Raw genomic sequence first — 26656 nt, 5'->3', positions numbered from 1 at the left:
TCCCTCTCAGGAGAAAAGCTCTTGCAAATGTATCCCAAGAGAGAAATCTGTTCCGGCCACTTGGCCAAAGAAGCACCACCTACTGTGCCTAGTGCCTACCTTTGGCTTTGTGAATGGTGGAGTCAGAGGGATATAGCAACAAGGGGGTGGGGGGAGGGACAAATGTCCCTGGGTGCCACCAGCTGAGTGACAGCCTGCTCTTTGCTCTCCTGCTCCTGCCTCTTTGAAGAAGGAGGTGGAGGTGCAGGGGCCCACCTTCACTATTTGTCCCAGGACCCATTCCAGCCTTGTCACACCCCTGGTTAGTCCTGACCTCCCCACACCTAGGAGATGCTGGCTGCTCTTCAGGACTCCTTTAAGTTCCTGATGGTGTACCTTCCTGAATTTTGGATGAGTGTGCAAGCTAAGAAATAAGCAAGAAAGCTATGGGAATCCTGATTCCCTTTGCAACATCCTACTTGCGTAAACCAGAGTTTTCAGCAGTTGCCACAATAAAGAGCAAATACTGATCAAAAATAAACTCGCCCCAAATTAGATTGGCAGTCTCAAACATAAAGCCCAGATTTAAAAAATTAAATTAAAATAAGCAGGGGCAAGTGAAGTCATCCTTTACATTGAAAAGATCAAGTCAATTGCTTTAAACAAAAGGTGAGGGGAAAGTCAGCTAACTTTATATATTATTTTAGGGATCTACAGTGTCAACAGGTTTGAGAACCCCTGCTCTGTGCATATTGCCCCCCCTTCCCTGAAGCTATTAGCCATGGATGGGAAAATATACAGGCATCTATTGTGATTGTATGAGGCTGTTCTCACGAGCAGCCAAGACAGGGCTGCCCGTGAGAACTGCCACGAGCCGCTCAGCTCCCTGCAGTGCCTTGGCAGCAGACCCAGCTATGAAGCCTGGCTGTTAAATGAGGTTAAGGGAGCGAGCACTTCCTTAACCCTGTTTAACTGACCGTAGACTGTCTGTCAGCACCAGAGGCGTATCTAGGGAAAATTGCGCCTAGGGCAAGCACTGAAATTGCGCCCCTGTCCAGACAGGGATGATGGGACTTATAGTCAACAACATCTGGAAATCCCTGTTAAAAGGAACACTGTACCATCTAGACATAGTTGTTGATCAAAACCTGAAAACATGAGCCATTTCTATTAAAGACTTAGAACAACCGTCAGGAGTTATGTGAGGATTCCGGTGTCATTTTCTGTCTCATCTCATGCTTTTTTTAAAAAACATGACTTTGTCCTAGAGGATCACCTGCCCAAATTCCTGACAGCCTTTGTCTGGTGATGACTGTTGGCGCATGATGGGGTATATGTGCATTCACCACACTAGTGCTTACTTTGGCACCTGGAGGGAGGAGGATACATTATTTCGCAACACTAGACAGAGGAATTTGCAACAGGAGCAGACAGCCAAGTTCTGCCAGGGCCAAAACCAGCCCTTGCCAGACTAAGAAATCATTGTAATTTGCCCCTTCCTGTCACAAGCAGTGTGCTGTTCCTTTATTATTGACTCTAACTCTCAGATATCCTGGTCATGGATGGAAAATTTAGGGTCAATTTACAAGAGACACATTTTCTACATGGAAGTTTCTTCTGTGCAGGTGTTGTGCAGAAACCCATGTGTAGTGATCAATACATATGTATCTATTCTGCACAGTTTCTTACAAAAGTGGCATTCCCACAGGAAATTTTGCTTCACATTAACTAGTTCTGGGTGATAGGCAATGGACAAGAATTTGGCAAAAGAATTTGGGTGGTATAAAAATACGTTAAATAAATAAAATATTTGTTTTATCTTGTTGTAAACCTCCAAGAGACATTAGTTTGGGGTGGTATAAAAATATGTTAAATAAATAAATAAAATAAAATGATGTTCCATTTACCAAGAAACGCAGACAATGTAAGCATAAAGCTGGATACAACAAAGCAGGAAGTGCATCAGAGACCCTGGGCAACAGCAAGGTCTTTTATATACCCACTCTGGAAGGTGGGGCATTTGAATGGGAATGGTGCTTGCAGCACCACAGGGGGGAAGATTAGATCTTCCTCTCTCATGCTGTGGCCCTGGTTCCAATTCCCTCAAACCCCAAAATGCTTTTAGAATAATTAAATTATGTTTGGCCTGACTCTTCCAGTTTTTCAAATTAAACACTAGAGATAAAAGAACTAAATCTGAGGACCCATTTGGGGTGTGTGTGCAAGATTCATTAACTTTGGTGTAAGCCCAAAATTCTGCAGTATAGAGGTGGACTTGGAAGCAAGCCCCATTGAATGACATGGGACCTTTTCTGAGTCCATATGGTTAGGTGTGCTCTGTTCTGTTAGTACACAACGGAATCCTCTGAAACAACACCAAGTCAAGCCTGATTATCAGATTCCTGTGATAGTAGAGAGCAGTTGTTTAATTCAGACACTTGGAAGACTGGAATTTGAAACACGATGCCACTCTCCATTAGCAAGCCGACTTCTGCCATCTCCATTAAGGCTCAGGCATGCTTAAGGAGGGCAGGGCTAAATTGGAATGCACTTCAGCGATAGATTTCCTGTTGAGAAGAGAGGAGATCTGTGGGAGGGAAGTTACTAGGGAGGAACCTGGAGTCTCCTGTTGGTAAATCTAATGTTTGTTTACATGCATCTGTTTGAAAGGAAGCGAGTGTGTGATTCATTGGCCTTTACACTCTGATAATAGCATCTAATTGGCATGTCTGTGTGTATTTTTGGAAGAAGTTATTGTTTTTGTTTGTTATAATGCCAATATAACAAAGTTGTTACAGTGGACTATACCTTTAAGAACTGCTGTTAGAAGATGGCTGCTTGTTGGTATGCCCTTGGTTACCAGATAGTGGGGGGGGGGGTGTTGCTGCTGCTTTTGTGCTTCCTTGTGAGCTTTCTGGGGGCATCTGACTGGGCATTGGTGGAAACTGCACTGTACTAGATGAAGCTGGCTGTACTAGATGGAACACTTACAGGGTTTCCACTACAAAGAGAAAAGCACTGTGTAGGGCTGATGAATTTCTTAAGCTAAAAACCGGGAAACGTGTAGTAACCCATCCTCCTGCCACTCTTCAAACCTTGAATGTAGCCTCTCAGAAGCGTTTAAATAAAAAGACACATGCACACACACACTCTGGTGGAAAGAAATATGCATCTGTGTGTAGTTTGGATCCTAAGTCTATGTCAAATGCCCATACTCCTAACTTATGGTTGGTTTATATCCCCACCACCACAACACACACACTTTTTTTTTTAAGCATAAGAGTGTATGTTGGTTTCTTCAGTGAGAGTTCCTACACTATATCTATATCTATGTATAAGCAGGAAAATAAAATCATTGATTTATATCAAGGCTGCTTCCCTCAAATTGTTTGAAAGAGCACCTAGCATGCATCTGTAGCAACAGATCTTTGAGGCAGATTAGCCCGAGAGATGGTCACCAAGACAACTTAATGGCTGAGCAACCATTTGAACCTGTGCCTCCCTCCTGCATCCAAATTTTTGGTTTTCTTTGCTTAATCACATTTCCTTGCTTTTGGATTGTACTACAGTACATGAGCTAGTAGTCGACACTGACACAACAGCACACATTACCTTTACACCCATTTAAACTGATAAGACAAGGCAACTTTCCCCATTAATTTCAGTGGGAGAATTCATGAGTAACTTAGTTTGGATGTAAGTCAGCGACTGCAGTAGCCTGTCTCATAACTGTGTAACATTTCAATGTGTGTGTGTTTGTGTTTAAATACACACATGCACATACAAAACATCTCTATGGGATACCTGAGCTGGAGGTCTGACACAGAAGTGTATACTTGTAGGAAAAGGTTGGTAATCCCTGGTTTAGACTAATCATATTGTCCAAAACAGTCCGGGTAGATCCTACAAGACTGAAATCTGCATCCTCTTGACCAAGGCAGTCAGTCACTATTTTTTTGGAGGAGGATAAAATGTTGTGCTTCTTCCCTGGAGGAAAGATGAAACTAAATTTAATAAGCTTTCATTACACAACTTCCTCTGTAACGTGGCCCTGAGAGGAAAGATGCTTTTGAATGCTCCTCCCTTCTTTGTAGTAATTGTTTATATGACTATAACTCCCAGATAGAGAGCTGGCCACTTCAGAGGCTTAACCCTATTTTGATCTAACAACAATGCAGGCCTTCTTTCGTGTTTGCCTTTTCTCAGCATTCCTAGCCAGTGGTAAGTAGTATCTCATTATATGATGGTAGTAACATATGGTATGGGGGAGACTAGTGCACTGTCTGCAAGTGTGTAGTGCATCTCTTATGGTGTGTGTGCGCGTGTGTGTACTCAAGAGGCATAGAAGTGATCACTGTAGGATTCCCTGATCTATTCCAGAGCATCAGCCTTAAATATGTACAGCATCCTCCTTATTCAGAGTATAGCAGCTCTAGAGCACAGATAGATGCTTCTTGTTTCCAAAATGTTCTTTTAAACATCCCCGTGACACCAGTATCTGCCATTCACAGAGATGTTTAAAATATAGCTAGCAGCTCTATTAGTAAAATAAATGCAATCTTCTCCTAAATCTCTGAGGAATGTTTCCTGAGGATTGAAGTTATTCTGACTTTTCAACATATACTTTGTTGCTGGGAAGATATGATACTTCACCCAAACATCACATTTAATGCTAATTTGATTGCTGCTAGAATGTAGTTGCATTACATACAAGTGTAACGTACACCTGCAGGGTATAGTACAGTATGTGATGAAACTAATAATGAGAAGTACAAGTTTTCCCCTGCATATCCACTTTACTTTGTAATTCCCCACCCGCTCCTTAAGCTTTGATTTTATTTTTAAAAACATTTTTAACATCTTTGGATATTATGAGTTCTAGCTGTACAAATCCAGGACAAGAGAATGATTTATGAAATGCTATCCATATGTTGTTAACTCTTGATGCCTTGTTATTGCTGTGAGCTGCTTGGAGAACAACCGGGTTGTGAAACAATGTACAACTATTAAGTCATATCAAGAACACTCTTCCAATGAATTTTTTTTAAAAGTGATGTATAGAAGTCAAGTTTAGCTTTTCTTCCTATCTCCCTTATGCTCGCCTCACCATTTTGTGAGATTTTTATGTATATCTCCCCGCCACAAAGTATAAAAATTAGCTATTAGTCATGATGGCTCAATGGAACCTCCATGTTTAGAGACAGTAGCCCTTTTCGTATGTTATTTTAAAAGAACTGCATAGTTGTGTATGCCACCCAGAGTGGGTTTGCAAGTCCCCCGCGCCAATGTGTCCCTCACTCTGCACCTGTGTTGCTCACGTTTACAGCATTCACCTCTTCAGACGGACACCAAAAATATGAACAGCATGGGTGGGAAGAGTGAGGGGAGGGAGTGACGCACCAGGGGGACACACGTCCCAACCCACTTTCAAGTCAGAGAGTGTACATGACTACACCGTACTTTTTCCCCAAAATCTGAAAGGGACTAGTATAACATCTAAATCAGTTGTTTCAGGCAGAGAACTATAATGACCTATTAGTGGGCTTACCAGAGTAATCTGGATGGCCACTGTGGGAAACAGAAAATAGGACCCAATGAACCATCATCAGTCTGATCCATCAGGGTTCTCTCCCCCCCCCCCTTTAAATATTAGGAGACTATAAGTTTGAGATCTGTTGCACTGAAACACATACCTAAGCAGATTAAAAGCCAAAACAAGGGGTGAACACCATCACATTTATTTTAATGCTGGACAACTGCTATTGTCACAGAAAAGAAACCTGAAAAACAGTTGCACAAGGGCTAGCACGAAGGCTGGCCATGAAACTTATTGGCAGACAGCGTAATTATTTTAAAATGGGTGTAATATGATCTCTTTGGGCAACTGCAGACACCAACCTGGCTGCTGGATTCTGTACTAAGTGCAGTTTCTGAACTACATACGACCGCAGCCCAGTGTAGAGTGCATTGCAGAAGTTGCATCTGGATGTTATCACCATGTGCATCTCCAGAAATGGACGTAGCTGCTGAATGAGCCAAAGCTGATAGAAAGCACTCCTGGCCACTGCCTCAACCTGAGAAATCAGGGAGAGGTTTGGGTCCAGAAATACTCCCAGACTACGTACCTGCTCTTTCCAAGGGTGTGCAGCCCCATCCAGAACTGGCAGTTCAAAACCACATCCTAAGTCTTGACCTCCCACAGTGAGTACCTCTGTCTTGCTTGGATTGAGCCTCAGTTTGTTCTCCTTCATCCAGCCCATTACCACCTCTAGGCAGGCATTTAGGGAAGTCAGGCCATGTCCTGTTGAAGTTGACATGGAGAAATAGATTTGGGTGTCATCAGCATACTGATAACACCCTGCACCAAATCCCCTGATGATCCTTCCCAGTGGTTTCATGTAGATGTTAAAAAGCATTGGAGAGAGTATGGAGTGTTGCAGGACTCCATACAAGAGCTCTTGTTTTGAAGAGTGACAGTCTCCAAGTGACACCATCTGGAACCTACCTGAGAAGCAGGAGCAGATCCACTGCAAAGCCATGCCTCCCGCTCCCAACCCCTTCAGGCGCTAGAGATGTGCACGGTCCGGACCAGTCCGGACCGGCACCGAAGGGGGGCCCTTTCTTTTAGGGCGGGAGGGCTTTCTTACCCCTCCCGCCTCTTCACCCCCTCCAGCGCCCGTATTTAACTGAATAACGGGGCGCTGGAAACCAGCCGCCCCGCCCCCCCTGAGCAGATTCACATAGAAAAGTGCCCATACCCCTGCCGCCGTCGCCCGCCCGCCAGCCAGCCCTCCCTCCCTCCCAGCTGCCCGCCGGCCCGCCCGAGTCCTTACCGAAGGCTGCCGGAGAAAACGAGAGGAGCTCCCGGACAGAGCTCCTCTCGTTAGAAAGGCCTGCTGCAGAATGAAGGTGCTTTGCGCGCGCATGTGCGTGCCGCAAAGGACGCCGGAGGCCCGGTCTACCCGCCGGGAAAAGGCTGGGTAGACCGGGCCTCCGATCGCCGGAGGCCCGGTCTACCCGGCCTTTTCCCGGCGGGTAGACCGGGCTTCTGGTGTCCTTTGTGGCGCGCGCATGCGCGCACGCGCAAAGCACCTTCATTCTGCAGCAGGCCTTTCTAACGAGAGGAGCTCTGTCCGGGAGCTCCTCTCGTTTTCTCCGGCAGCCTTCGGTAAGGACTCGGGCGGGCCGGCGGGCAGCTGGGAGGGAGGGAGGGCTGGCTGGCGGGCGGGCGACGGCGGCAGGGGTATGGGCACTTTTCTATGTGAATCTGCTCAGGGGGGGCGGGGCGGCTGGTTTCCAGCGCCCCGTTATTCAGTTAAATACGGGCACTGGAGGGGGTGAAGAGGCGGGAGGGGTAAGAAAGCCCTCCCGCCCTTAAAGTTATACCCCCCACCCGGACCCGGACCAGCAAGGGCCGAACCGGTCCGGCAGTTCGGCCATTCCTTAGAATGGCCGCCGGACCGGTTCGGACTCACCCCTATCAGGCGCCCCAGAAGGATACCGTGGTTGATGGAATCGAAAGCTGCCAAGAGATCCAAAAGGATCAACAGAGTCACACTCCCGCTGTCAATTCCTAATTGGAGATCATCCAACAGGCCGACCAAGGCCGTCTCAACCCCATAGCCTGCCCAAAAGCCAGTTTGAAGTAGGCCCAGATAATGTTATCCTAATTAGAAACTAGAGATGTGTAGGGATGTGCACAAAGCGTTTCAAGCACATCCAGGGAGGCGGAGAGCAGGCTCTTTAAAAAGAAGAAGGCAGGTCTTATCTCCTCTGCCCCCCCCCCCAAGTGGTACTTATTAAGCAGCTGGGCTCTCTGTTTAGGAACATAGGAAGCTGCCATATACCGAGTCAGACTATGGGTCTATCTAGCTCAGTATTGTCTTCACAGACTGGCAGCGGCTTCTCCAAGGCTGCAGGCAGGAATCTCTCTCAGCCCTATCTTGGAGAAGCCAGGAAGGGAACATTAAACCTTCTGCTCTTCCCAGAGCGGCTTCATCTCCTGAGGGGAATATCTTACAGTGCTCACACTTCTAGTCTCCCATTCATATGCAACCAGGGTGGACCCTGCTTAGCTATGGGGACAAGTCATGCTTGCTACCACAAGATCAGCTCTCCTCTGGCTACATCTTGTTTGGAACAGGAAATTCCCTGTTCCCAACAGCCCTTGGGCAGCATCAGGAAGGAAATGGTGTCTGAGCATGTGTGAACACATGCTGAACACTCAAAATGTCATCTGCACATGCTTGAATGATAGAGACATCTTCAGATATTACTCTTGATTTTTGTCTGCATAATCTAAGTGAAGTAAGAGCCAGCTTTGTGTCTCTGTGTGTGTGTGTGTGTGTGTGTGTGTGTTTTGCTGGATGTTAGTCCAAATGCTAGGAATTTATTTTGCTCACTCTACATTCCCTCCCAGTTCTTGTAAACATACTAATATACACACACACCCATAACAACTCATTTGAATTAACTATGGGGAAGGTTTTTGACCTGTCAGCCAAAGACAGATATGAGACTCAAGACAGAACTTCAGTCTTTCAGAGCTGTTTAGGTCCAACGATTCCTTCCGTGTGGTACACAAAAATGGCAGGAAATTGGTAAAACACATTAGGACATATCTTTTCTCTTTCTTTTTTGTCCTATAGGGATTGCTCTGCAGTGTGAAGTTTGCACAGACCTAGGCGAAAACTGTACTGGTGAAATGGAGACTTGCCCTCCTGAAGATGACTTTTGTGGTATCACTATGTTTGAAAGTAAACTGGGTAAGCAACTTGGAAAAGGTTATTAACAGTCTCTGATTCTATTACTTGGAATTCAGGTTTTGCTGTTCCAGCTTGAAGAGGCCCACTATATGTACCCCTACCACTGGAAGTGCAGCAGGTGGCCACTGAAACAGAGGCCTGCTCTGGGGTGGTAACCCTCCATATGGTGCTCTTGGTCTAGACTAGGGAGGCCCAACAAGCCAGTCTTTCTTTTATAGAAAGTCATCCACTGCTGTTTAGGTGGCTACTAATTGTGTTTGGTGGCCTAAATTTTAATTGGTATCTGATTGTACTATATCCTATGGTCTGTTTTGTAAGCTTCTCCGGGAACCAAGATGGGCTGAGAAGAGGGTAAATATATAAGTTATTTTTTTTTATTTATTATTCGATTTCTATACCACCCTTCCAAAAATGGCTCAGGGTGGTTTGCGCAGAGAAATAATAAATAAATAAGATGGTAATAAAAATAATAATTAATAAATAAATAAGAAGTTTAGGCATTATTTACTTTTCAACAAAATTTCCAAAGCTGTTTACATAGATATAAACAAACAAATAAAATGCCTCCCTGTCCCCAAAGGGTTCACAATCTCAAAAGAAACATCAGAGAGACACCAGCAACAGTCACTGTGCTGAGGGTGGATCGGGCCAGTTACTCTCCCCCTGCTAAATAAAGAGAATCACCACATTAAATAGTGCCTCTTTACCAAGTTAGCAGAGGGTAACAATAATTATTACTTAATAATTATTAAGTAATAATTTATTATAATAATTACTGTAATCTATATATATAATTCTCCTGGGTGTGCCTTGGAATGTGCGTCCCAGCACCCAGCTGATTGGCTGGGCGGTGGACAGGCCTTATTGGCTGAGGCACACCCAGGAGGATTGGTCGCCATGGTAGCGGCAGGCCTGGCAGCAGAGGCCAGAGGCAGTGGCAGGCCCAGCCGCAGAGGCAAGGCCCAAAGGGGGGGAAGGAGGGGACAGAAGTGGCAGTGGGGAGGAGAGGCGGCTGGGCCTGGAAGTGGAGAGTGGGGCAGAAGGTGTGGGGGAGAGGTAACCGCTTCCACCAAAGAGCGCACAGATGCTCTGTGTGGGGTCGGCTAGTAATTATTATTAATCATATTTATAATTTATATTATATATATATATATATATATATATATATATATATATATATATATATATATAAAATAATACAAGAATTAAATCACTTATATTATTGGCATTAGGGCGGCAAAGAAGCAGTTTGCATTGCTGCTGCAAACTCATATCCAGCTGAGTTGTCTAGGGTTGTGAGGGGCTAGTATGTACCTCTCTTCCTTGAATTTAAACTTGGAACCATCGGTTACTCGCTGTGACATTTTTAACGACTTTTTTTGTTGATAAAATTCCTCACATTCTGGCCAAGCTGGATTCCACTGTTATTGCTGAGTCTACTGTGGAGTTGTCCAGCAACTACTCTTATCGGATTAGATTGGATCATTTTCCGTTTGTGAGTCCTGAGGAAGTGGACAAACTGCTTCAGACTGTGTGCCCTACAACTTGTTCTCTTGACCCTTGCCCAACGTAGCTTATCTCGTCTGATAATTATATTATTAGAGAGGGTCTGGTGAATATGATAAATGCTTCTCTGAGGGAGGGATGCCTCCTTGTCTTAAGGAGGCTGTTATTAGACTACTTTTGAAGAAATCTGCACTGGATCCCTCGGAGTTAGCTAATTACAGACCTGTTTTTAACCTTCCATGGTTAGGCAAGGTGATTGAGCGGGTGGTGGCTTCTCAGCTCCAGGAGGTTTTGGATGATGTAGATTATCTAGATCCTTTTCAAGCTGGCTTTCATGTGGGCTATGGGGTCGAGACTGCCATGGTCGGCCTGATGGATGATTTCGAATTGGCTATCGAGGGAGTGACTCTGCTGATCCTCTTGGATCTATCTGCAGCTTTCAATACCATCGACCATGTTATCCTTCTGGACCACCTGAGAGATGTGGGATTGGGTGGCTCTATTTTACAGTGGCTCCACTCCTACCTATCTGGTAGATTCTAGATGATGTCACTTGGAGAATGTTGCCCTGCAAAGTGAGAACTGAAGTATGGAATTCCACAAGGCTGTATCCAGTGCTCTTTAACATCTACATGAAACTGCTGGGAGAGATCATCTGGAGGTTTGGTGCTGGGTGTTATCAATATGCTGATGACACCCAGATTTACTTCTCCATGTCGACCTCATCAGGAAATGGCATATCTTCCCTAAATGCCTGCTTGGAGGTGGTAATGGGCTGGATGAGGGAGAACAAACTAAAGTTGAATTCAAATAAGATGGAAGTACTGACTGTAGGGGGGTCAGGACCCGAGAGATGGTTTAGATCTGCCTGTCCTGGATAGGATTACACTCCCCCTGAAAGATCAGGTATGTTGCTTGGAAGTGCTCCTGAACCGAAAGCTCTCCCTGGTTTCTCAGGTTGAGGCGGTGGCCAGGAGTGCATTTTATCAGCTTTGGCTGATATGTCAGCTACATCCATTTCTAGAAGTGAATGACCTTAAAACAGTGGTACGTATGCTGGTAACCTCCAGACTTGACTACTGTAATGCACTCTATGTGGGGCTGCCTTTTTACATAGTCTGGAAATTACAATTGGTACAGACTGTGGCAGCCAGATTGGTCTCTGGGACAACATGAAGGGACCATATAACACCGTTTTTGAAAGAACTACACTGGCTGCCGATATGTTTCCGGGTGAAATACAAAGTGCTGGTTATTACCTATAAAGCCCTTAATAGCTTGGGACCAGGTTATTTAAGAGAGCTCCTCCTTTGTAATGAACCCTCCTGCCTTTTATGATCTTCTGGAGAGGTCCTATTACGGTTGCCACCAGCTCATCTGGTGGCGACTCAGGACAGAGCTTTTTCTGTGGCTGCTCCAGGGCTTTGGAATATGCTCCCTGCTGGAATAAGAGCATCTCCTTCTCTATTTGTTATCAGGAAGACCCTCAAGACTTTCCTGTTCTCACAAGCTTTTAATTTGTTTTATATTGTTTTTATCATGTTTTATGTATCTTAACCTGTGATTTTAATGTTGGGATCTGTACAGCACCTAGAGATTTACATATCAGGTGGTATAAAATATGAATGATAAACAAACAAACAAATAATAAACATTGTACCTATACCGTGAGGTGGTTGGCAGGAAGGTCCTCTTGTCTTGCCAGTCATCTGTGACATGTGATTTGGAAGAAATTGTTCACTTTTGAATTACTCTCTGTTTGAAATTCCCATCTCTTTCCCCCCTGCAGAAGAATTAACAGTTCATGGCATTGCTAAGAACTGTCTTCCAGCCAGTGTCTGTGAATCTGGTTCTGCTGATATTAACTTGGGTAAAAAAGGAAGATCAAGGACAAGCGTTTTCTGCTGTAAAGATGATGCCTGCAATAGAGTCTCTTCTGCCAAATGTAGGTATCCATTCATGACCTTCCTTTCTGATCATTTAGAACATCTTGCTGTACACACTTCTTGGATCTTTTGTGCAAGGAAGTTAGATTGGAGCTGGCCCCAACATTTTATCCTTTCCAAGCAGCTTGCATGTGATCTGAGATATATATTCCACCTTCCCTTGCTATAGAGAGCATCCTGCTGTAGAGTGCTGGAGATGCAGGTCCTGCATGGCATCAACTCTTAGTGCCAGCAACTCTATTGACCACTAGGGGCATTGGGGGAGAGACAGTCAGTAAGGGCATTCCCCCTCTGACCATGCTTTCTCTACTCTACCTCCCCTTTGTTAGACTAATAGTCCCAGGTTTCATTCTCTCACCTGAAGAGAGATACTTCCTTCTTCCCTCTTCCTGTACATAGATAGCAATGAGGCATATTGGTGTTAATCTATCTCCCTGATGGATTTCCTAAATACATTTCTTTATTTGGAACATTAACTCCATGTCTCCAGACAATATTAATTAGCAGTGCTCCATTACCTGTGCACTACAACTTCTGCTGTAGCTGGGGCAGATAAAGAAATCTCCCCTCCTCAGCTCTTTAACGGGTTTATGGGCCCAGTGAAAACAGACAAGAAAGCAGAAGAGAACCCAGAGAAAGCAAAGAGGCACAGTAAGTATGTGGTAAGCCTGCTTGATTGGGAAGGAGTTCCAGAGGAATGGCAGGGAACTTTTTTGCCATGGAGATTGCAGCACAGGGACAGGCAGCAATCCCGAGGCTGCATGGATTTAATTTTGAAACGTGGTCATTCAAGATGGAGTCCTTTCTCATGACTCAGGGACTGGAAAACATCTCACAAGAGAACAGGCATGAAGCAGCTGGAGAACAAGCAGCATGGGATGCCAGAAATGAAAAAGTCTATGGACTCATCTGTTTGCATGTAAGTGACTCGATCACTGTGCATTTGAGAAAGACCAGGACAGCTAAAGAAGCTTAGGAGATTTTAAAACACTTGTATGCAAGAAAAACAATGAATACTAGCATTGATATGATTGTGAGATTGTGTAATATGAAACTCAGAGAAGGACAGAATTTAACTGAACATGTTAATCAAATTCTGGACATTTCAAGAAGATGTGAAAGGGGAAATGTAATAATCCCATAACAAATAATTGGATTTATTTTGAGTCTACCGGAGAGACTTCAAGTGATACATTACATTTTGGAGAACAAACTGATTTGTAATTTTTGATTTCTAGACTTCAGGACTTTGATTTAAGATCAGATGCAATTCCTAGTGAGCTCTCTGACCAAAGGAGTCAGGTTACAGCATTTCAGACCAAACAAAAGAGCAAAGTATGTTGGCTGTGTAAGAAGCCAGGCCATTTGCAAGCGAATTGTTCTCAGAACTAAGGCCTTAGCCACAGTCCTGCTGAAGGAAATTCCAAGGGGGGTGACTCATCACCCAGAATCTCTCCAAACCACAAAAACAAGGAAAACAGGGATTCAAAGAAAAGGACAGAAAAGGGGCTTGGAATTATTATTATTTTTGAAACTTTTGAATCTACTGTAAATGATGTTGAAAATTACTATGGGAATCTAATTGTTGATAATGGAACAATTGAAAGCTGATTAAAGATAAGGAACTATTTAGTGAGCTGGATTTGAATTATAAAACTCCAATAAGCCTGGCAGATACCAGAAAGATTACTGTAGAAGGCAGAGGGAAAGCAAAAATCAGATGCAAGCTGCCAAAAGGAAGGAACATAACTTTGATAACTGAGGAAGTTCTTTGTGCCCCTACACTTGAAAGCAGTTTAATTTTAGTCAAATATGCCACAGGCAGAAGCTATTGAGTAGAATTCAAGGATGATTACTGTTAAATCAGAGACAAGCAGGAGTTGTTAATGAGAGGATATTTAAAGGAAACTGGCTTGTAGAAAATGGCATTAACAAGCAAAACATTGCAAAGGAATATCTCCATAAACAATGTGAACAACTATGACACCAAAGATTTGCACATAAAGAACTTAAAGTAATTTCTCAACTTGAGAAGGAGGATTAGCAAGAAGATTGAAAGTTCAGCCCTGCAAAGACAATGACTCTCTGTGTGTCTGTTTGAAAAGCAAGGGAACTAAAAGCTTTCACCTGGAAACAGAAAGAGAATCACAGCAGCCCATAGAGTTGATTCATAGCGATGTCTGTGGACCAATGCAAGTTGAATAATCAGGAGGAAGTAGATATTTCTTGACTTTTATTGATGACTACTCCTGATACATTTTCACTTATACACTAAAAGTGAAAAGTCAAGTTCTGAAGAAATTTAAAGAGTATGTTGCAATCGTGAGCAACGAGTTTGGCAGAAAACCTCAGAGACTAAGAAGTGATAATTGGGGTGAGGAAATTGCCAAATACCTAAGGGAGCAAGGCATTCCACATGAATGCACAGTGTCTTACACCCCACAAGAGAATGGTGTAGGAGAAAGAAATAATCATTCCCTATTAGAGCAGAGCCACCTTAAGGCATTGGCCAAATTGGCCAAAAAAGGGGGTGCTGTAGGTTTAGGGGTGTCGTGCCTCCAATGCCTTCCCCCATGCCCCCAGGCAGCTGCCTGCTACCTTCACCACCGTGGCTGCTGATATACCGAAAATACAGTTCTTGCCTGGGTGGTGTCAACACCAAATTAACACACACACAGAGGAAAAGCTTTAAAGTTTACTTCTGCAGATAAGTAAGGCAATCGGGGTGCAGTACCCAAATTGAGAGCAAAGATTCAAAGTTACAGGCTAGTTTTTATACATTCAAAGTCATTTGATCCTACCTGCATTCTGCGTAAGAGTACCTTGAAAGAAGATACTATTGCAATCAAACACGCAGATCAATCTTTATTTACATCAAACAACAAGCAATTGACACAGCATTGTCATGTACCCGTCCACAATTTACAGGCCGTTCTGCTCCTCTGTTCCCCTCTGCCTGTTAGGTTTCCCCTTATCTGTATCTGTATGTCATTGGTGTTTATTTGCTATACCAGGCAGAGCCTCTTGGCTGTTGGTGTTATCTTCAAGGCTAAAATCTGTTCCTGTAGGAGAACAGAGCACAGCGAGGAACAGAGTACAGCGAACAGGGATAGCAAACAGGATGTAGGAGTTTTGCAGGAGTTTAGCGGGAAGTGTGCGGGGGAGCCTGGAACAAGCCCCTGCGATCACAAGGATCACAAGGAGCCTGGTGGAGAAGAGAACGTAAGTACATATCCCTCCCTCATATCTCTCATATTCTTGGGAAAGACTATTTGGACAGTTAAATAGTTGACCATTACAGCTGAGACCTATCCTAATAAACTATCTAATAAACTGACAATAAGCTCCCTAAATACTGTAAACAGCCAACTAAAACAGTATGAAGATAGAAGGTCAGCAGGGGAAGGGGCGCTTCCCAGTGTATTGCACAGAGTGCCACATGTATGACTATTTGCCCCATGGGCAGAAGTCATGGGTGTGTGCTCAGTGCAAGGAGCTCCTGGCTCTCAGGGAAGAAATCTGTTCCCTTGAGACCAAGGTGGCGGATCTGGAGAAGCTCAGAGAGACAGAGAGGCATGTGGACGAGACCTTCAGGGATGTGATAGAGGCATCCCACTCCAGGGCTGGTAGCTCTTCTGCTGTCAGGGAGAATGAAGGTCTTGGGCAAGGAGAACATCAGTCTGAGGAAGAGGGAAATGCTCCTTTAGAAGGGACCCCTTCTGTGGATGATGAGACCATATCCTCTCACACAGGGGATACTCCTCTGGGGGGTGGGGCCCTCCTTGTAGTGGGTGATTCGATCATTAGAGGGATAGAGAGATGGGTTTGTGACCCGTGTGTCAACCGCACGGTGACTTGCCTGCCTGGTGCGAATGTTGCGGACATTACGCAGCGTCTAGACAGGCTCCTAGGCAGTGCTGGGGAGGAGACAGCTGTCGTGGTGCACGTCGGCACCAACGATGTGGGGGAAATGCAGTCGGGAGGTCCTGGAAGCCAAATTTAGGCTGATAGGCAGCATTTTGAAGTCCAGGACCCCCAAGGTAGCATTCTCAGAAATGCTACCAGTTCTACGCGCAAGTACAGTGAGACAGGCAGAGCTGAGGGATTTCAATGCGTGGATGAGACGGTGGTGCCGGGAGGAGGGGTTTAGATTTGTTAGGCGCTGGGACACATTTTGGGGCAAGCAAGGCCTGTACAAAAGGGATGGGATGCACTTGAACCAAGATGGAACCAGACTGCTGGCGCTTAAAATCAAAAAGGTTGCAGAGCAGCTTTTAAAATGACACCTAGGGAACAGCAGATGGGAGCTGGGCAGTATCCCATTTGGCAAAAGCCATCCTTTAAAGTGTGAGGCTGCAAAGAATTCAGATACAACAGAAGGGGACAGAGCAGAACCGCATAAAGAGCAGATGGGATCCTGTGCCAGCAGGTCAAAGAGTAAAAAGAATAGCATACATCAGGGGAGAGGTTCAGTGTATAGGTGCTTATATGCCAATGCCAGAAGCCTCTGAGCCAAGATGGGTGAGCTGGAGTGCTTGGTTGCTAATGCAGAAATAGATACTGTATAGTGGGCATAACAGAAACATGGTGGAACAGTGAGAACCGGTGGGAAACTATTATCCCTGGGTATAAAATCTATAGAAAGGACAGGGAGGGGCACCTTGGAGGAGGGGTAGCACTGTATGTTAAAGAAGGGATAGAATCTAACAAGCTAGAAAACCTAGGTGGACTGGAGTCCTCCACAGAAACCCTGTGGGTGACTATACAAGGCCGGAAAGGGAACGTGCTACTGGGGATGTGCTATCGCCCTCCGGATCAAAATGCCGACAGTGACTGGGAGTTGCAGGAGGAAATCAGGGAGGCGTCAAGGAGAGGCAGGGCTGTAATTATGGGTGATTTCAACTACCCACACATAGACTGGGTAAATTCACATTCAAGTCAGGACAAAGAGGTCAAATTTCTAGATGCGCTAAATGACTGTGCCCTAGAACAGTTGGTCATGGAACCGACCAGAGAGAAGGTGACCTTGGATCTAATTCTGAGTGACACCCAGGACCTGGTGCGTGATGTCAGTGTCATCGACCCTTTAGGGAACAGTGACCACAGTGCCATCAAATTCAGCATACATGCGGGGAGAGAATCACCAAGGATGTCTAACACAGACATTTTGAATTTCAGAAGAGGAAACTTCTCCAAAATGAGGAGTATGGTGAAAAGAAAGCTGAGGGGGAAAATCAGGAGAGTCACTTCGCTCCAGAGTGCATGGAGTTTACTCAAAACCACAATACTAGAAGCCCAGTTAGATTGTATACCCAAAAGGAGGAAAGGTACCACTAAGTCCAGGAGGATGCCAGCATGGCTAACAGGTACCGTCAAGGAAGCCATAAAAGGGAAGAAGACTTCCTTCCGAAATTGGAAGGCCTGTCCAAATGAAGAGAACAGAAAGGAACACAAACTCTGGCAAAAGAAATGCAAGGTGACAATAAGGGAGGCAAAAAGAGTTTGAGGAACATTTAGCCAAAAGTATCAAGGGGAATAACAAAAACTTCTTTAAGTACATCAGAAGCAGGAAACCTGCCAGGGAGGCAGTTGGACCATTAGACAATGAGGGAGTGAAAGGGATTATTAAGGAGGATATGGAGGTTGCAGAGAAGCTGAATGAGTTCTTTGCATCTGTCTTCACGGCAGAGGATACTGAATATACCTGTTCCTGAAGCAGGCTTTTTAGGGATGGAGGCTAGAGAGCTGAGTGACAAGGGATGATGTTCTAAACTGTCTGGAAAAATTAAAAGCTAGCAAATCACCAGGGCCGGATGGCATCCATCCAAGAGTCCTCAAAGAACTCAAATGTGAAACTGCCGACCTCCTTGCTAAAATATTTAACTTATCCCTGAAATCGGGCTCTGTACCAGAGGACTGAAGAGTAGCAAATGTAACACCAATTTTCAAAAAGGGATCCAGGGGTGATCCAGGAAATTACAGGCCGGTTAGCCTAACGTCCGTTCCAGGCAAATTGATGGAAAGCATCCTCCAGGATAGAATTGTAAAGCACCTAGAAGAACAAGCCCTGCTGGGAGTGAGCCAACATGGCTTCCGCAAGGGTAAATCTTGCCTCACCAACCTTTTGGACGTCTTTGAGAGTGTCAACGAGTGTGTGGATCAAGATGACCCAGTTGGCATAGTCTACCTGGACTTCCAAAAAGCTTTTGACAAAGTTCCTCATCAAAGACTCCTGAGGAAACTTAGCTGTCATGGAATAAAGGGACAAGTACATGTGTGGATTGCTAACTGGTTGAAAGACAGGAAACAGAGGGTAGGTATAAATGGAGAGTTTTCACAATGGAGGGAAGTAAGAAGAGGGGTCCCCCAGGGATCTGTACTGGGACGGTGCTTTTTAATTTATTCATAAATGATCTCGAAGCAAGGGTAAGGAGCGATGTGGCCAAATTTGCAGATGATACCAAACTCTTCCGGGTAGTGAAATCCAAAACGGATTGTGAGCAGCTCCAAAAGGATCTCTCCAAACTGGGGGAGTGGGCGACAAAATGGCAAATGCGGTTCAATGTTAGCAAGTGTAAAGTGATGCACATTGGGATGAAAAACCCCAACTTCAAGTATATGCTGATGGGATCCGAGCTGTCGGTGACTGACCAGGAGAGGGATCTTGGGGTTGTGGTGGACAGCTCGTTGAAAGTGTCGACTCAATGTGCAACAGCTGTAAAAAAGGCAAATTCCATGCTAGGGATCATTAGAAAGGGGATTGAAAATAAAACGGCTAACATTATAATGCCCTTATACAAAACTATGGTGTGACCACACTTGGAGTACTGTGTACAATTCTGGTCACCACATCTTAAAAAGGACATTGTTGAACTGGAGAAGGTACAGAAGAGGGCAACCAAGATGATCAGGGGCCTAGAGCACCTTTCTTATGAGGCAAGACTACAACACCTGGGGCTTTTTAGTTTAGAAAAAAGACAACTGCGGGGAGACATGATAGAGGTCTATAAAATCATGCATGGTGTGGAGAAAGTGGAGAGAGGGACATTCTTTTCCCTTTCACACAACACTAGAACCAGGGGTCACGCCATTAAATTGATTGCCAGGAAATCTAGGACCAACAAACGGAAGTACTTTTTCACACAACACGTGATCCACTTGTGGAACTCTCTGCCACAGGATGTGGTGACATCCAAAAACCTGGATGGCTTTAAGAGGGGTTTGGATAACTTCATGGAGGAGAGGTCTATCAATGGCTACTAGTCGGAGGGCTACAGGCCACCTCCAGCCTCAAAGGCAGGATGCCTCTGGGTACCAGTTGCAGGGGAGTAATGGCAGGAGAGAGGGCATTCCCTCAACTCCTGTCTGTGGCTTCCAGCAGAATCTGGTGGGCCACTGTGCGAAACAGGATGCTGGACTAGATGGGCCTTGGGCCTGATCCAGCAGGGCTGTTCTTATGTTCTTATGAGTGCGAAGCGGGCAATTAAGAAAAATAGTTCTGCATTCTAAAAGCTCAGGCACAGCTTCAGTGTGAAAAGATATGTGAAGGGAGGGGTTGGTGGAGCCCAACTGCATTCTAGAAACAGCTTGGGTTCAAGGAAGGGTTGCAAGATGGAGATTCTTTAGTTCAGGCCTCTGGGCCTACATTCGGACCTTATATGAGTCGATGGACATGGGGAATTGATCCCAGAGGTATATCACTGCAATGCAGTGAAGTGCCTCTGATCATGCCTTCAGCCTGAGGAAGCTGCCTGCCTCCACCACTGCAGCTGCAGTGACCGCCCACCCATTTGCCCAGCTGCCTCGGATCATCGGATGCTGCATATGTCCCCCAACAGCTGCCACCACCACCATGGCTGCAGCAAGTGAACTTCTGCCTCTCCCCCTTGCCTGGCGATAGCCCATAGGCAACGTGCGCCTGCGTAGTGTGAGGGAGATGAGGGGCGTTTTGGCATCACATCACAGCTAGGCACCGTGAAGGAAGAGTGAAGGAGGAAAAGATGAATGAGTAGCCCCATGTTTAACTTCTATGTTTGTTATAAAGTTGAATGTGAATTTAAGTTATTAAAATATTAAAGTTATTTTAGTAAAAGGTACTGAATGAAGTAAAAAAGACATATAATTTTTTTTTTAACAAAAAAGGAAAACTATATAAAAATGAGGAGGGGGCACCAGAGCAAAATTGGCCAAGGGTGCCACAACCCTTTGAACTGGCCCTGTATTAGATATGACAAAGTGTATGTTGCAGGATTGGCAAGCAAATTTGGGGAGAAGCAGTCATGTCTGCCAGTTACCTATGGAACAGACTGCCAACCAAAGCATAAGATGCAACACTTTTCTAATTACGGCATGGGAACAAACCCAACTTAGGAGATAACAGAGTGAGAGGATCAAAAGCATATACATATGTTCCTAAAGAGAAAAGGAATAAACTGAACTGCAGATGTGAAGAAGTTATAGTCTCTCGATATACATTAGAAGGAAAGGATACCGAATCCTCGATGTGGCCACTGGGGCAGTGAGGATAGGCAATGTAGTATACTTTGATGAAAGACAAAGGCCAATCACAAGTGAAATGCTAGAAATTGGACCAAAGATCCAGATGGAAAAGGAATCAAAGGTAGAAGAAATTCCCATAAGCCTGGAGCCAACCACTGAACCAGAAGCAGAAGTTGGGCCAGATGTGAGACTCTCACAAAGACTCAACAAAGGGGTTCCACTTAGGAGACTTTCCTACATAGCCAGAAAGGAAGAGACCCTGTACATGGGAAGACATTGAAGGACTGCCAACACATGAAGTTAAAAGTTGGAGAAAAGCTGCAGAAGAAGAGAGAGAATCTCTACACAAGAATAAAACTTGGACACTTGTGGAACTATCTGCTGGAAGGAAGTGAGTAGGATGCAAATGGGTCTTCCAAACCAAATACAATGCAGAAGGAGACACTAAGCACCGTAAAGCCAGATTAGTAGCCAAGGGATACTCTCAAAAGTATGGTGAAGACGATGATGAGACATTTGCATCTGTCCTGAAGCATACTTCAGTAAGAACACTTCTGAGCATAGCAGCAGCAAGAAAAATGCAAGTTGATCACCTAGATGTGAACACTGCATTTCTGCAGGGAGAAATAGAGGAAGACATCTACATGGAGCAGCCACCTTTATTTATTTATTACATTACATTACATTACATTTATCCCGCTCTTCCTCTGAGGAGCTCAAAGCAGTGTACATGCTTATTTTTACCCTCACAACAATCTTGTGAGGTAGGTTAGGCTGAGAGATACATGCCTAGCTCAGAGTCACCCAGTGAGTTTCAAGGTTGAATGGGGATTCAAACTCAAGTCTTCCTGGTCCTAGTCCAACAGAAGCTTTTGTGCAAACTCCAGAAAAGCATCTTATCTATGGTATGAAGCAAACTGCCTATATTTGATGTTTTAAAATGACAGGTGGACTTACATGAAGGAACTAGGAAGCATATCCTGTTATCTTGGCATTCAAATATAACAAGAAGAGAATGGAAGTTACCTTCTCAATTAGAAAGAGAAGATAAAGGATCTCTTAGAATGCTTGAAACTGACAGAAGCCAAAGAGGTACATGGAGACCAACTTCCTGAAGCAAGATCAGAACAGTGAGCCATTGCCAGACAACAGTCTATACAGAAGAGAAATTGGGAAACTTCCCTACATAGCAATGGTCACTAGAATGGGCCGTGGGCCTGATCCATCAGGGCTCTCCTTATGTCCTTAACCTAGTTGTCAGTCAGGGCATGGCATGGCCCTAAGTCTCAGGGGAACATTTCTGTTGGCTAGAGAGCCAACAGTAAATATTGGTTCTGTATATATTGGGTCTGGATAAGCAAATATATGGCGGTGGAAGTTGGGCAGGCTGTTACAGGGGGAAACGATCCAGGCAATTGAGGCCTGTTCCTTTTTCCAGCTCTTCTCCCAACCCTCTGGCCCTAGAGAGCTCTGAGAACACTTCCTCAAGGATTAGGGTGCTGCTGCTGAATGCCAGGTCGATCAACGCTAAAACATCTCTCATCGATGATTTGATTGTGGATGAGCATGCTTGAGACATGGTTGGATGAGCTGGGTGGGGTTGGTCTCTCTTAGCTCTGTCCTCCAGGTTTCCTAAACATGCAGCAGCCCCATCTGGAGGGTCGGGGAGGGGGCGTTGCAGTCATCTATCGAGAGATCTTCAGAATTTCGATTGTTTGTCCGTGAGGGTGGGCCTCCAAGATAGGCTGGGGATTATGCTGATGTACCAAACACCCCGCTGCACTTCAGTCTCCCTACCTGAGCTGGTGGGGGGGGTGTGTGTCAGAGGTGGCCTTGGACTCCCCCAAACTCATTGTCTTGGGGGATTTCAATATCCACACTGAGGCCCCCCTAGTAGGTGCAGCTCAGGATTTTATGGCCTTCATGGCAACCATGGGCCTGTCTCAGCTGGTATCGGGTCCTACCCACATGACAGGACATACTCTGGATCTGGTCTTTGCCAACCAAGGAATAAATGATCTGGAGGTGGGGGAGTTTGAGATAACTCCCTTGTCCATGACTCCCTTGTCATGGACAGATCATCATCTTGTGGGGTTTAGTTTGACTGCTCTGTCTGCCCTCTGCAGGGGTGGTGGACCAATTAGAATGGTCCGCCCCGGAGGCTTATGGATCCGCTTGGTTTCCAGATGGCCCTCGGGGAGTTTCCAGTGTGCAGAGCTGGTGATCCTCTCGAGGCCCTGGTGGAGACAGCCCAGGCTGTTGACACGGTTGCTCCTAAACGCTCTCTCCGGCTTGGTGGAGCCCATTCTACTCCTTGGTTTTACTCAGAGCTCGGGTGATGGCTGGAACGATGCTGGAGGAAGTTGTGACGAATCCGACCAAACACAGGCTAGAACCCATTTTAGGGACTACTCTGTGGCAGTGGGGGCGGCGAAAGAATGCTTTTTCTCCACCTCCATTGCATCTGCTCAGTGCAGACCAGCGGAGCTGTTTCGTGTAGCAAAGACATTGCTCCACATCCCCTCAGGTAATGGGGGAGGAATCATCTACGGCTCGTTGTGATCAGTTTGCATGTCATTTTGCAGATAAAGTCACTCGCATCCATGCTGATTTGGACTCCAGAGATTTGGTAGTTCCAGCAGACGTGCCTCCGGTACCATGTGGTCCAACTGTCCCTTTTTTGGGCAAGGTGATAGAGCATGTGGTGGAGTCCCAGCTGCAGAGGGTCTTGGATGATACGGATTATCTGGACCCTTCTCAATCTGGCTTCCACCCTGGGTAAGGGACTGAGACTGCCTTGGTCGCTCTAGTGGATGACCTACACCGGGAACTAGACGGGGGAGTGCATCCCTGTTGGTTCTGCTAGACCTTTCAGCAGCGTTCAATACTATCGACCATGGTATCCTTCTGGACCACTTTTCGAGTATGGGAACTGGAGGTACTGCATTGGAGTGGCTTCGGTCCTTTCTTGGGGAGAGGGTCCTGAAGGTGGTGCTGGGGGACTATTGCTCGGCTCCATGGCTATTGGCCTGTGGGGTCCCACAGGGTTCGTTTTTGTCCCCCATGCTGTTTAACATCTATATGAAACCGCCGGCGCTGGGAGAGGTCACCCAGGGACTTGGACTAAGTCGTCAGTAATATGATGACACTCAGCTCTATCTCTCCTTGTCACCTTATCCTAGGGAGACAGTGGATGTCCTGAATTGGGGGCTGGAAATCGTGATGGGTTGGATGTGGGCTAATTAACTGGGACTGAATCCAGACAAGACGGAGGTAATGTTGGTCAGCAGGACAGCCAATCGAGATGAGGAGATTTTATCAGTTCTGGATGGGGTTGCATTCCCTTTGAAGGAGCAAGTACGCAGCTTGGGAGTATTGCTGGACCCGGCTCTGCTTTTGGAAGCTCAGGTGGAGGCGGTAGTCAGGGGTGCCTTTGCACAGCTTCAGCTAGTGTGCCAGCTGCGTCCCTTTCTCGAGAAGGCAGATCTGGCCACAGTTACCCACGCCTTAGTCACATCACAGCTGGATTACTGCAACATGCTCTACATTGGGCTGCCCTTGAAGAATATCAGGAAACTGCAGCTAGTGCAAAATGCGGCAGCTAGGGTTATATCTGGAGCTGCCTGTTGGGATCACACCACACCCATTTTGAAAGAGCTGCACTGGCTCTAGTTTGTTTCCGGGTCCAATTCAAGGTGCTAGTTTTGACCTTTAAAGCCCTTAACGGTTTGGGCTGAGGGACCGTCTATTCCCAAGGGTTGCTGCCCGCTTGACGGGCCTCTGAAGGGCCTCTGCTCCGGGTGCTGACAATGAGGGAGGCTCAGTTGTTGTGCACACAGGACAGGGCCTTCTCCATTGCTGCCCCCAGACTCTGGAATGCTGTCCCAGTGGCTATTCACTCCTCGGTCTCCATCACAGTTTTTAGAAACCATGTTAAATCTTGGCTTTTCCCACAGGCTTTTATATGATTGTCTCTACGGTTGCTTCTTTGTACTTTGTACAGTTTTTATGCTTGTATTTTAAATCTTTCTAGTCAGATTTGTTTTATATTTTAGCTTAATATTTTAATTGTGTCATTTTTATAGTCTTGTTTTCAATTTTCGTGTAAATTTTTGTGCCTTGGGATTGTTTTAATGAAAAGCAGTATATAAATTTAACAATCAATCAATCAAATAAAATATCCCCCTGTCCTGTATTATTTAGCTGAAAGTGATGCCACTATGCAATGTAATTATGGTTTTAACACACAGTAATACCCTAGGAAGCTGACTGTATCTTTCTCTTTTTTCAGTGCCACTATTAAATACAAAACTCAATGGCCTGCGATGTCCAGCCTGCTATGCTTCGCTTTCTGAATCATGCAGTGATGACACCGTTGATTGTGTTGGACCTGAAACTCAATGCATTGATTTGGCTGGATACATATATTTTGGTAATGTTTATGTATTCATTCATTTGGTTTGGGTTCCTCCGCAATTATCCCCTTGTCAGAAACGTTTATGTCAGATCAGATTAAAACAAATGAGATGTACATAGAGATCCTTGGGCATAGAAGAGATAAGGAGAATGGTCTGTGTGGTACAATGGGCAAGGCTCATCCAAGCAGCCTTGGTCTCGGATTCTCAGGAAGATAGTTCTCAAGCTTGCTGAAATTTGCAAGACAGTAGAGAAATAAGATTTTCACTGTTCAATGTAATTGTAATGCATGTCTGGCAGTTGTAAAGAAACAATTATAAAAAGGATTATTGCTTTCTTTCTCCTTAAAAGAGTGAAATAATCATGATATTTTTAACTCACTATATCAAAATATTAAATGGAAACTGAGGGCACCTTTGGACGGTACGTTTAACTGAGGGTTCAAATGGACCTGCAGTTTGCCTCCAGTCGCCCAGCGTTCTCCCATACAATAAAAATCTGCATTATGGGAGCCATTGCAAGATACTGGCTCCTAAATACTAAGCATGGAATTGGAGTATACCAACTGCAGGACCAACACTTCAGAGGCTTTGATGTTATACCAACACAGATATTCAGAAATGGTGTTGTTAAGACCATATACTCCACACAATAAATAGATTGGTGTGTTTGTGTGTGTGTGTGTGTGTGTGTGTGTGTGTGTGTGAGAGAGAGAGAGAGAGAGAGAGAGAGAGAGAGAGAGAGAGAGAGAGAGAGAGAATGAATGAATTACCTTGGAGTGAAGCTTGAAGGATTTTGCAACAGATTTAAAATATTTGACAGGATAGAAATTAATATATCTTGCCTGATGCAAAAATCCATATGCATTGAGATTCCTAGGCACATAGCATCTTTGTTCATTTTATTGGGATCCAATCCAAAGGTGTAAAGGAATGCATATGCGAATCACATCTATCCAGTGAAATTATTGGGAAATCTCATTGCAGCTGTGGAAACTGCATTTATGCATCAGACCTTGCGCATTCCAAAGCAATCACACAACCCTCATTTCTAGTATCTTCTTCTTCCGGTGCTATCTCCTATTGGCTATCATTAAGGCTATTCTGACTTTGGATGCTGCTGTTTTAAAAAGTTGTAAGGATATGCATCCAAACCATTCCTGCAAATTTTTCAGCAAGGATGTTCTTCATCTTCTGACACTATTTCTTCTTTTAATCTTTCCCTGCATGTTAAGGAGTATTTTTCTAGTATAATATTTCTATACCAAAACATTTCCTTTCCTTCCATCATAGGTTACTTTGTGAGCAAATATATAGGGCGATTTATTGAGTAGTTACTTGCTGCCGTGGGCAGAGAATGCTCTTGGGGAGCCAGTTATTTGCTGCATCTGTTTTTATGGAGAGAGAATTTTGCCATACACCTACATCTTAACAGAAATCTGGGGGGCAGTGAATGGTACATTCTTGATATATTTGGAGACACAAAAGATGACCAGCTCCCCAGAACAGTATATGCACCCAGTGCAATAAGTTGTCCCGTGAATAA

The 26656-nt window shown here is 45.0% G+C and overlaps 1 protein-coding gene across 1 annotated transcript in view; it reads left to right on the top strand.

The window, feature by feature from the left end:
* Nucleotides 1–26656, top strand: part of LOC128327606 (phospholipase A2 inhibitor and Ly6/PLAUR domain-containing protein-like) — a 32201-nt gene that overhangs the window by 2888 nt on the left and 2657 nt on the right. Inside the window, exons 2-4 of the mRNA XM_053256592.1 lie at nt 8628–8744; nt 12040–12195; nt 24987–25127. Coding sequence (XP_053112567.1) covers nt 8684–8744; nt 12040–12195; nt 24987–25127 — 358 coding nt within the window. The 5' untranslated portion in view covers nt 8628–8683. The remainder of the gene's footprint in view (nt 1–8627; nt 8745–12039; nt 12196–24986; nt 25128–26656) is intronic.

The sequence above is a fragment of the Hemicordylus capensis genome, chromosome 5 (assembly GCF_027244095.1).
Source record: "Hemicordylus capensis ecotype Gifberg chromosome 5, rHemCap1.1.pri, whole genome shotgun sequence".
Lineage (NCBI taxonomy): Eukaryota > Metazoa > Chordata > Lepidosauria > Squamata > Cordylidae > Hemicordylus > Hemicordylus capensis.
This window is presented reverse-complemented; position numbering and strand designations above follow the sequence as displayed.